This window comes from Melozone crissalis, unplaced genomic scaffold (genome assembly GCF_028551555.1).
Source record: "Melozone crissalis strain CALT ecotype California unplaced genomic scaffold, PUWL_Pcris_2 ptg000029l_1, whole genome shotgun sequence".
NCBI classification, from domain to species: Eukaryota; Metazoa; Chordata; class Aves; order Passeriformes; family Passerellidae; genus Melozone; species Melozone crissalis.
In genome coordinates, this window is record NW_026535807.1 from 13854674 (window position 1) to 13866938 (window position 12265).

Sequence of the window (12265 nt, forward strand, 5' to 3'; positions counted from 1 at the left end):
GAGAATCAATTCACTGAAATGCAGAACTAGAATTAGCAGGTGCTGGAGGAAAACAATCCATAACCAGGAAGCACTGCTTCCCTTTCTTTCCTGCTGCTCCTTGGGATTCACTTTTAATGCAAGATGAAGCCAAGGAGCTTTCACAACTGAGATCTCACACAGCAGAAAATTTCCTTTGCTAGTAAGTTTTTAAATTTGAAAGATACCTTTTATGTACAGTAATCTTGCAAAAAGGGGCACTTTCATGCAGACATTTAAGATGCCATTTGGAACCATTTTTTTAGAAAAGTTTTTGTCATTTTCTTTCTGAGTTCTTAGAATGTTCTTGCTCTGTAAAGTAATTTTAAAACTTTAATTTCCTCTTATTGTCTTTCTCTAATACAAACTGTTAGACAATAATGAAACATTTTATATCAAAGTATTGCCTTTAAGAGGAAACACTACAGAACTAGGGAAAACCCAAAATTTATGGCTTAGGCTCTTCTGTGGTGAAACCATTAGAGAGACATGGACTATTTATGAGCTCTAACACATTTCATATGACTTTTGTTAAGGTTTTTACTGATGCCTGTGCTCTGGGGTTCAGGGGTGAGTTACTGGGATGAAGTTTTCTCTCTAGATTACTTTTTTCCTAAGAAAAACATTTTTACTTTACGCTAGAACTGTTTGACACCAAAACAAGCACATTATTGTTCTGCCTCAAAAGCTTTACAGTTTTAAAAAAATATATTAAACTGGAACTTGATATTTCCACTTCTTAACAGAAAGACTTTTTCTGGAATCACACAACTGCTGGGTCCTTGTTTATGGTTTGTGCATTAAATGTCAGCTATCATGGGAGAGGACTAACCTGTAAAGCTGTATTAAAATCAGAAGTTTGTCCATCTGCAACAAAGAACATCACCTGCGGTAAAACAGAGTATAGCACACATTCTTTACATTCTCAGGAGGGTCAGGAGTTTGCCACCAACAAGGTTTTGTTTAGAAATTGACAAACAAGGCTTTGTTTAGAAATTTACAAGGTTTTGGTTTTTTCCTGTCAGATTGCACAAAATGCTACAAAGTACTTGAATTTGAGTGAACTTATCTTGGAAGTAATTAATGCCTTGGTCATGATGAATAATCTATACTTTCCTGTTCCTAAAATCACCGGTAATTGAAAAAGCTGAAGAACAAAGCTCAGTGCACTGCATGTTACTTTGTTCTCGTTTCAGCAAACGCAGACATGTACTACATAGCACTCTACATATGCCAGTTTGCTGTCCTGTGTACCTTTACTTTACCTGAGAAATGTATCTGTGGATGCTTACTATACCTGAAAGAAATATTTAATCCCTAAATTCTTCTAAATCATTGAAAATTCCATATCCCACTGCAGACTGTGAACTATTGACACACCAGAAAATAGACACGGGAGCAAACAGCATCGCCCTCCAAGTGCTGGGAGAGAATTCTGAGCCTGTGACCGAGCTCATCGCGCTTCCCAAGGCAGCCTGCAGCAAGCCCCGGATTCTTTGGGTTACGATTGGGGTAAATAAATAACACCACGATGCGGGGGCCGGCCCTCAGCCCTGCCCTCAGCCCTGCCCACGCGCGGCGGCGAGGGCGCGGCCCTGCCCGAGGCCCACGGGGCTCCGCCACGGGCCCGCGGCCCCGCAAGCGCTCAGTCACGGGAACTGCGAGGGGAGAGCGGGGACCCGGGAAAGAGCTGCGGTCCCGAGTTGAGAAGCGAGACCCGGGCAGGGCCCGAGAAGGGCCCGGCGGGGCGGGGCGTGGGCCCTGGCCGGTGGCGGAACTGCAGGCGCGGGCCGGGCGCTCCGGCCGGCGGCGGGGCCGGGCGCGCCGCTGCACCGACGCGGCTGTTGCCGTTCCGCGGGCGGGGCTGCCCGGATCCAAGATGGAGGCGGCGGGCAGAGCGGGGCAGGAGATGAGCCTGGCGGCCCTGCGGCGGCACGATCCCTTCATCACCGGCATCGCCGACGTGACCGGCCAGGTCGCGCTCTACAGCTTCAGCCCCAAGGACAACGAGTGGGTGAGTCCGGCGGGGCGGGCCCGGCCGTGCCCTGCCCCGGCAGCCGCCTGGCCCGGCGCGCCCGCACGGGGGCCGCGCGGGGCTGCGCTCGCCCGGGGGGAGTTCGAGGTTTGGGTGCGTTCCCCCCGCTTGTGCTGGGGGACAGCAGAGAGAAGGAGACGAGGAGAGTAAGCGAGAGGGAGAGCAGAGAAAGAGGAGGAGGAAGAGACAGAGGAGGAGGAGGGAGAGGCGAGGCCGTGTGTGCGCTCGGGGAGGCGGCGCCGTTCCCCCTCGGACCGGGGCTGGAGGGCGCTTTGGCTGCTGGTGGCCATTGGCTTTTTCTCTTTTTAATCGTACTTTGTTATTGTTGCTCGCGCCTGTTGCACAGAGTCCTAACTGGGGAGGAGGGAGATTTAAGAGATGTGAGTGTTCGTCATTGCATTAAAGCACAGTTTGGCTCGACTGCCGGGTTCATCACGGAGCCATAAAAAGGGGAATACGGGGAGCTGCACGGTGTCAGGGCAGCCCTGGAGCTGCAGCAGCTTCCCTCGCACACGCCGTGGGGAGGATTGCTCTGGGAGCTGGGGTCTGACACAGAGCCATGGCCACAGTCCTGCCCTGCTCTGCTGTTCTGCTTGGAGCACAACTGGAACACAACCTCTGCCAGATTTGGAACCTGCCCCATCAGGCCCAGCAGGGGAAGGCTGTGGAACGCTGTGTGTGTATCACATCGACAAATAGAGAGAGTGAGCAAAGTATTTTGGCAGCAGGTTTAACTTCCTGATCTTTCTAATAAAAAAAACTAGTAGTTTCTGAAAACAGCAGAGCGTATTTTTAGACCTGTGATGTCAAACCTTATGGAAAGGTAAGGATGTTGTAATTCTCTCATTAAAACACTGTCTAAAACCTACTTGTGTGAACAAGCTCATCCCTGAAGTGCTTTTGTTGTTTTTTGTAGGAGAAAACCGACATAGAAGGGACCTTATTTGTGTATAAAAGGTAAGAGGTGGTTTGGGTTGGTTTTTTTGGCGGAGGGGGGATATAGTGGTGGTGATGTTTGCTTTCTTTCCTTAAGAAAACAAACTCCAGATGGCTTCCTGCAGAGCTTTCATACTCATCATTTTTTGCTTGTCCAGCTGTTAACTGCTGTGTACTCACTCAAAAGAATAAATTCTGCACATGGGTGAGTAACTCTGTCAAAATCCCCTAAAAGTATTGCTGAGAAAGCATAAAACCTGAATGCCACATATGTACCCACATCAAAAACTGGTTTATTGAGCTTATTTTATTAATCCAGTAGCACTTGTTAGTGCATTGAGTTTGTTAAGGGCCAAGTCTCCCTTTGTCTCCTGAAATCCATGAAGCTGATTATGAAAACAATAGAGATGAGAAATTAAATAATATGTTTTAATTTACTCCTGGAATGTGGCATAAATTTTGTAAATGGATGTAGTTGCCCAAAAAGTGGAGATTTTGTAGTGTCTTGTTTTGGGGGCTAATTGATTTCCTGTCCAAACCATGGGAGAAATTTCCAGTTCTCTAGGACAAGTAAAAGGGGTGAGGAGGAGAACCTGCACATAAAATCAATAATAAGTTCAAGTTTAAATTATAGACAAATAAAAAAATCTAAATGAAATAACACTTTGTTGAAAGTAAGAATATAAATAATGCAGACTTAAGCCATCCTGAAGCAAACTGTTATAGTTGTTCATTACAATATTTTATCCTGGCACTATGTAGGGATTTGAGTAACCACTTCCTGCTACTTCAGCTCCCAGTTTGGAAATACTTAGTGTGAGAAAGTGAACCAAACTTTAAAAAAAAATCAAAGCAAAAACCAAAGCAAAAAGCTTTCAGTGTCACTAGCTGATGATTTCAAACAAGTTCTCTGTGGTGCATTAAGAGATTCACTTGTGATGGTAATGGTTGTTTACCCTGTTCTTGGAAGCTCTTGACAGGTTGTAAATCATTAGGTAAAAGTGGCCACATTGTTACAGAAATATTTATATTTACCAGGTGAGTGTGTCTGATTTTTAACCTGCCTTCATTGTGCTTCTGTTGTTGGTTATACACCAGTTTACAGGCACAGCTGAGTGCTGACAGGACATTCATACAGCAAGAGAAAACATATCTAAAACTGTCTTGAACTTTCCGTGCTTGCTCAGTGTTCTCTGTTTCCACTTGGTGTCCAGAAAAAAATATAGATAAATAAAAATTGCTTCACTAAGCAGTACAATTCTGAATAATTTACTTTCAGGACTCTGGGTTAAGTCTTTATTTCCAGAGTCTCCCTTTAGGAGGAAATTGCTGTTTATGGTTCCCCCTGTAAGTGTACTTCATGCTATTTAAGACAGGAGCTCTTTTTTATTGTGCTGTCTATTTGCAGTAAGGTAATGGTGCTGTGTAAGTGGTTTGGTTTTTCTCCTCTAATAAAAAAAATTCTGAAATGCCTCAAAATGATCTTATGTCAAGTATTGAATACATTTACATTTTAATGGTGGACCTGCCCTAGTTTTTTTGAATATATTTTTCAGAGGCATATCTTCGATTCAGCAGTTTAACAGTGTAGAACTGTAATGTTAATCCTAATCCTGCTTTGAGGTAAGTGTAGTTTGAAATTGAAATTAGGTGGCATGCCAAGAAATGGCATAGAAAAACAACTGTGAGAGCTGCAGGGCTGCTAAAGCTTCACATAATAAAGCAATGGAAATTTGAAGATTAATTCATAACTTGGTTTCAGAAAATTACTTCTGTTGATGAAGATATTAATCCTTGGTTTTGTTTTAATTGACACAATAGGTCAGCTTCTCCTTATCATGGTTTTACGATAGTGAATCGACTGAATATGCACAACCTGGTTGAGCCAGTAAATAAAGATTTGGAGTTTCAGCTCCATGAACCTTTTCTGCTCTACAGAAATGCAAGCTGTGAGTATAACTTTCTCTAATCCAAATAAACTTCAGGTTGTTTTATAACCTAGATCACTTCTGATTACTGTGATGTCTGTTTCAAATACAATGTAATGAGGAGGGTTCCAGTGAAATATCTGATGACTTTTTTCTGTCTACAATGCTAAATTTACTTAAATTGCTGTTCTATTATATTATCGTGACTGCTTGCTTTCAGTAAAAAGCAAATATACTACCAAAGTGCAATATTGCTTTGGTCTTTAATTAATGATTTGAAATGTTTAGATTAAACTTATCTCCCTCCTCCATCAGCATGTCCCCTTGATGGGAACACTGCTTTGGCTGTGCTTTGGTGTACCTAATAGATCAGTCAAATGTTAATCCCTTCCTTTTTTCCTCATGGAAGACTTCTGGGATCTGTAAGAAGCAGGATAGATTCCATCATGGTGGCAAATAACAGCCTAAGGCAGATGATCTCCTTTGTTTCATAATCTTAGCAATCTTCCTTCCATAAGTGTCATAAAGAGGAAGAAGTCAAAACTGATCAGTAAGTTGAAAAGTCTGGGAGGTGAGGGAAGTGACTGGCAACAGACTGGGAGAAGTACTGTGTTGAGTTGGGTGTTTAAGCAGATTGCTTGGTTTGCAAAGAAGGGGAGCTGTAGATGGAGGCAGCAGGGATAAGATGGACCTTAAGGTGTCAGGAAAGAATTGCAGCTCTGAGGTTGGTGACATGAGGGAAGCGAGAAGTTGATTCATTTGTTGGGACTGCTGATGGTACAAGGAAGCAGAAGCTGCTGTGGAATCACCATGGTGTGTGACAGTGACTAGAGGATCATTCAGGGAAGGAATCATAGGATCATTTAGGTTGGAAAATACCTTTAAAATCATCACACCAAACCATTAACCCAGCACTGCACTGTCCACCATTAACCCACATCCCTCAGTGCCACATCTACACATCCTTTAAATATCTCCAGGGGTGGTGGCTCCACCACTGCCCTGGGCACTGTTCCAGGGCTTGACAACCCCTTCCATGAAGCAACTTTTCCTAATACCCAATCTAAACCTCCAGTGGCACAAATTGAGGCCATATACTCTTGTCCCATTACTTCTTATTTGGGAGAAGAGACCAAGCAGCACCTTGCTACAAGCTCCTTTCAGGCATTTGTAATCAGAGAAGGTACAGGCTGTGTGTGAGTTCATTAGAAACCCCTGAAGCCAATTGTTTTCCTTGATAAAAGCTCTCCTTTTCCTGTGGGACCTAAGCGTGTACAATCTGTGGGAGGCTCATGGGTTTAGGATAGAGCTGACATAGAATGGTACAAGGAAGGGAAGAAATTACAGACTGGATGTGGGAATTGCATTCTGAAGTAATCAGGAGTATTTTCTTCCTCTTATTTCTTTGCCATTGACATTTTAAAAGACTTTGGTCGGAAACTCTCCTTTCTTTCATTACCCCATCCTGTCTCCAGTGATTGCAGATGGAAGATGTCCAGTGCAGTTAATATGTCATGAGTTATTTTCTCAGGTGCCACAAATAAACTGCAGATGAGTTTTTCTGCCCTCTGAGTGTGTTCACTTTGTTCAAATACAAGCTTAAAAGCATTGAAAATGGCATCTAAGCTTTTTATTCCTTATAATTTCCACATCACTTACTCCCTTACATTTTGCATTAAGCTGTTTTGTTTTGGATTATTTTCCTTACATAAGGTTTTCTAAATTTTCTGTCCTCTGAAAGAGTTGGAAAACAAATTATATGGTTGAATTGTGTTAAAGCTGTTTGCCTCTGTTTGCACAGTATTTGTGAATTTGCAGGCAAATTTGGATTTGCAGACAAATTTCAACACGTGTGTGTTTTGTTTGTCTGGGTGGATCAGGGGATTCTTGTCCGAGTTCTCTTCATGCAGAAGGATCTCCACTTCCACTCATTGCCTGCTGGCATGAAAAACCTTTGCATTTTTGGAACTAATTCAAATCAGAGGTTTAAGCCAGTGGTGACTATAATGTGTATTTCCAAGGGCTTAATGTCATGTGTCTCTAATGGCTTAAGGTGAAGTTCTTCTGAGAACTCTTAATGACTGAAAGAGGATGGGCTGCTAGTTTGTGTAAGGAGCAGCTTCCTCTTACACAACCCTGTGTCTTGTAGAGTGGCTTTTACTGTGTCCTTGAAGAAATCTCCTGTCATCATTAGAAACCCTCTATGAGTGAGGCTGATTCTGTTTCCTTAGTTTACAAACGGGTGATGGCTCAGACTATCCAGTAAAAACCTAAAATCATGCTAATAGTGCTGTTTGTCAGAGACAAATAGGTACTTTGTGCCTCTGTAGTTACATTGTAACAGGATCAGTAACAAACAGAGATTTGTGTTTCACCAGGGCATGGCAGAAAAGTAGAAAATGATCAAAGCAAAATTATGTCACCATGCATTTGGGGAAGGTTCCATGTCAACAATATGTATATCCAATGTGGCACTACTGTTCTACAAACTTCATGTTCTCTCTTTGTTCTGGGATTCTGTCTTGACTTAAAATGAGGCCAAGTCTGTTCTGTGCAGCAGATCAGACCTCTGGCATTTCTGTCTTCAGCAGCACAGGAGCTGTTCTGGGACAGTGAGTAACCTGCTCCAAGCTGCTAATGACTTATGGGAGGAACTTTGCAAGCACTCTACAAACATTAGTTTTTGCTTGGCTGGAGGCTGTAAGAATGATTTGCCTGTCATACTAGATCATAATATTTTGGTGGAGTTTTACTGTTCTTTTGTAGTTTGACTTCTTCAAACACTCTTACTGTACAAAGGAATTGTTGGTTTGCTGCTTTTCAGAAGTTACTTGTTAAGCTGTAGATGTGAAATATTTTATCCAATTGCACAGAAGCATTTTCGTACTCTCAGACCAAGACTGGGTAATGGCCATTTTATTCTTATGGGAAATTACTGATTTTCACAGCTCTTGAGGGGAATCCTCCCATTTTTGGCAGGGTGGGGGATGAAGGAAACTTCCATGGGCATTTTGGAAGGAGAGCAGATACCTTTCTTATATCTGCCTTTTGCTGTTCTCTGAGCACAATGGAAGACGTTTGGATCAGTTTGTTATTATTCTGTGAGGTTCCCCCCATCCCAATCCTACCTTTTTCATATTTCAGCTTTTAATGGGGAAATCTTTCCTCACTCCAGAATTTTTGTTCTCAAAATTATTTTGGCTACATAATGTGGTTCCAACCCCAAAAGAATACCAAATGCAAAAAGTTGGATATAAGCTGCCCCAACACTTACACCATTTATTTTGTTGGGCATAAGACCCTAAAACAAAGATGATAACAATGTGACTAAGAAACTGTGAGACATTACACCACTTGCAGTAAATAGAAAAAAGGTATTCTTGTTTTCACTGTTATAAAGAACTAAGGAAAGCAAATATCACCAAACATAAACAGATAAGAAGTTATCAAATTGAAAAGAGATTGTTTGACTTACTGTAACATATTTTTAAATCAGAATTACTCTTAAAAGGTAAAAATTTTGAGATTATACTCCATACATAATGTGCCATTTATTATTTCTTAGTCTGGAATAGGTATTGCTGGGTATATTTGATCCTTGTTGAACTCTGCCTCTGGACACATGCACATTCTTTAGAGAACTCAGATTATTTGCTCATTAAATACTGAATACCATTGATTTTTTTTTTTTTTAATGAACCTAAACTTGTTTTCTCTTGTCTGTGTTTTGTGGAAAGCATATTAAACTCTGTTTTAAAAAATGCATACAGTTCAGCCAGTAACAGTAATAACAGTCTAGTCTGAAGTTCAGTACTTCCTTTCAATCTGTAATGTGAGAATCTGGAGCTGTTAGTTAATAGTTTGCTTAATAATTAAGGAAAATTAGTCAAAATTTTAAGCACTATTGAACTTACCTCCTAAAGTCTGCAGGAAAGATTCTTCTGAGCCTTTCTCATTTATAACTTTTCCCTTGTATCGGTGGTGTTGCTCTTGATAAAAAGGGTTTTTAATCCAAGCCAGTTCACCTGGGAGGTCAGACAGGCTGATTTCCATGGTGCACAAAAGACAGATGTTTAGCGTAAACGTTGGGCATTAAAATAAATGGTCCTTGTTTGGTGTGGGGTTTTTGTGGTGTTGTGGTTTTTTTCCTTGCTTCTTATTCCTGTCCAAGGGAAGAGTTAGTAATAGAAAGATAATGGATTTTAGAGAGGTTTATACATATAAGTGGAAAACTCAGTTACAAAGTGCTGTCTTCTGGTCTTGTTGTATTATTGATGAAAACAACTTGTGTCCTGAACAGCAAAAGAGAAATGAGTTGCATTAGAAGTGTTTCAAAGAGCTCCTGACTGGTTTCAAAGCTGTAAGGAAAGTCTCTTATCACACATGTTCCATTAAGTGTAACATATCTGTGATTGCTGAGGCTGCCTGGCTCTCCAGCAAGCACATTAACCCAGTGGTTTGGTTTGAGATAAGAAAGGAGCCTTTTCTTCATATCTTCATAGCAGAAGAAGCAATGCAAGCTGGGGGAGGGGGGGAATGATTGAAAACTATGGAGACATTCTAAAAATACATTGTTTGACCTGAAAGACAGCACTCTAACTGCAAGAGGTTTTCTTCTGTGGTTCAGCTTGCAAAGAAGCAATCCCTCTCCCTCCATATAATACTGTGGTGGCAGTTGAAGTGTTCCTGAGCTTGGGTGCTGCTTGGCTCCTGCTTCTGGGATTGTGCTGTGTGATATATTTGTAAAATGCCTTTAGGTATTGAAAACAGCAAAGGGAGGAACTTCTCCCATTTATTCTAATGGTTTGTAAGTCTATGTGGCAGGCTAATATCTACATGTAGGAAATAAATATGAAGAATGTCAGTGATACAGAGCTGACTGACTGGGGAGAGGTGGCATTCCAGCTGACATTGCTGCTAGAGGAAGTACAAGCTTTAAGAGAGAGAGCTTTATGTCATTTTGCCTCAAACTCTATTTGAGGTGTAAAATGATTATGTATGTGCTTTTCTTTATGGAAGTGAGATGGGGTTGGTTTACATGGTTGCATTATAGGAAGGGTTTCAAAATACAAGTCCTTTTCTTTCAAGAGTTTGAAAAACTCCACTTCCAGTTGTTCTCCTTCACTGTATGGTAACATCAAAACTGGACCTGTAAAATAAAACTTTTCTCTCTCTTCTACCAGCTCTTCCAGATAGTTAATGGAAGTTTTAAACAAATCATCTCTTTGAATGATTTGAGGATGTATTTGTACAAATGGCTGAACTGCCTGGGGGAAGGGAGTGACAGTGTCTGGAATTGCTGAAACTGGCAGTGCTGATGAGTCCATGTGCACTTCCTCTGGCACACAGTTTCACTCTAAGCTTTCCCTTCCTGTGTGTCCCAAGCTTTTTGTTTGTGCTGTCTCATGCTCCAATGGCCTTTTGTGAAGCTGATGCAGAAATGGGATCAAGGATCTGGTCTGGACTAGAATGTACCCAGCTGGCATGAGGGAGGGGGGCCCCTTGGGGTACAATGGGTTAACAAAGTTGTGGGAATGTGGGGGTGGGGACGCTGCCTCTTGCTGCTTACTTAAAATGAGAGCTGAAGTGAAACTACAATTTTATGTTGGCAAGGATGAGGCTTCTGTCTCGCAGTGGCACTTGGCTCTTCCCACTCTTAATCCAGATTATAGAAGAGCCCAAAACCTTCCTTTTGGTATTATTCAGTTGTTAGGCTTGAGCAGGAAGTCTTCCATAATCCTTCTGTTCTCTCAAAAGCTCTTTGGTTTCCCATTTCAGTTTTAATCAGGTTTTAAGGATTGATGCAGACAAGTTTGGAGGGAAGTTGAGTGTTATATGTTTAAATAAATATTTATGGGTCAGTGTCTCTGACAAAAATTACATATGTCAGAGAAGAACACTGATTATGAAAATGGATGACTTCTTTTAGTTTTGTGAAACCTGATTTGTCTGTGGTATGGATTACTCATTACTCCAGGGGTGTCAAAATGCAGTGTAGATCCTACTGAAAGAATTGCTGCTGATGATTACAAACTACTGTTACTTGATTGCTGAAGATGCCACCCAGCATTCAGTGTAGAAAAGCTGGATGGAAAAATTCAGTGGCTTCTGTTGGGTGAAACTCTTGCAAGAACTGCAGTATAAAGGTGCCATCAGACATAGGAATATTCAGCTAATATTTATGCTGGGTGTAGCAAAAAACCACATATTTAGAAGGAGCTGGTAAGAGCCAACTCTGTCTTTGCTATAAGGATGTTCATGATTGAAGTTACATGCACGGAAGGAAGTGTATCGGCAAATATATATTAAATAGTAATAGTAATGCTGTTGGGACACACACTTCTGGGGAAGGGAGCTGAACTGGCAGTACAGGAGGGCACTTGGAAAAAGGAAGATAAACATTCCAGCCTGTGGACTGTACCTGCATTAATGCCCAAGTTGTAATCTGCTGTGCATCTTCATCATATTGTGTAAAATTGTTTTGCAGTGACTCCCTGTGATTGCTTGCCAGTAGTACAAAGTGGAAAAAAAGCCTCATATTCTACGCCAAACAGAGATTTGGATCTACTTGTGGTCTTGTCTAGGCCTGTTTCTGGCAGAATTGAGTGTGACTTTTATCATTTTTCCTATTTAAATATTATTATAAGTTCCATATCTTCATTTCTTCAGCAAGTGTGCTTTTGAAGCAGCTTTCTCCTCTTGGCAGTTTGTCTGGTAATGAAGTCTTTTCTTTAGTGTTAAAGTATGAGCTACTTCTTTAGTCATGTAGCAACCTGGAAACTTTGTAGGTTTCTATGCAACAGAAAATCCAGTTGTATTAAACTGCAAAGTTTAATAGAAGCATTTCATAAGCATTGGCTAGATGTGTGAAATGCTTTTTTATTGGTTTATGTCTTCTGTGCATTGATTTCTTTGTTTATTACTCGAGAAGCTTTGTTATCTATTACTTAAGCTGGAACCTCTAAAGATATAAACACCCAAATAAATACAGCTGGTATTTAATGAAAGAAAGAAAAGTCGTGAACTTCAGCTTGTCCTAGGATGTTCTTCTAGAAATGAGATGTCTACCAGACTTCTTGAGGATTTGGGCACAACAGAGTACACATGGAATAAGTTGAAGGGCCAGAAAAAGTTTGGTAAATAATTGCCCTCTTTGCCATGACTTCACATTAGTTTGAGTGGGCTTTGCTTGAGCTTTTTGAGTATCTTGTGGAGGGAAAAAAAGTGAGTAAAGAAAGAAAAAGGATTTCACTGCGAAATAAAAATCTACCTGTAATGGGAAATGGTTGTGTAAATTTTTTTCAACAGTCCTTTCCTTCACTTTAAGTGTATTTATAATCTGTGATTT

At 41.2% G+C, this 12265-nt stretch overlaps 1 protein-coding gene across 2 annotated transcripts in view; it reads left to right on the forward strand.

The window, feature by feature from the left end:
- Nucleotides 1-1891: 1891 nt before the first annotated feature.
- DCP1A (decapping mRNA 1A) overlaps nt 1892-12265 on the forward strand; it is a 28496-nt gene continuing 18122 nt past the window's right edge. For both annotated transcript variants that reach the window (XM_054280970.1, XM_054280972.1), the window contains exons 1-3: nt 1892-2032; nt 2970-3010; nt 4811-4938. In XM_054280970.1, the coding sequence (XP_054136945.1) occupies nt 1898-2032; nt 2970-3010; nt 4811-4938 (304 nt within the window). In that variant the 5' untranslated portion in view covers nt 1892-1897. The remainder of the gene's footprint in view (nt 2033-2969; nt 3011-4810; nt 4939-12265) is intronic.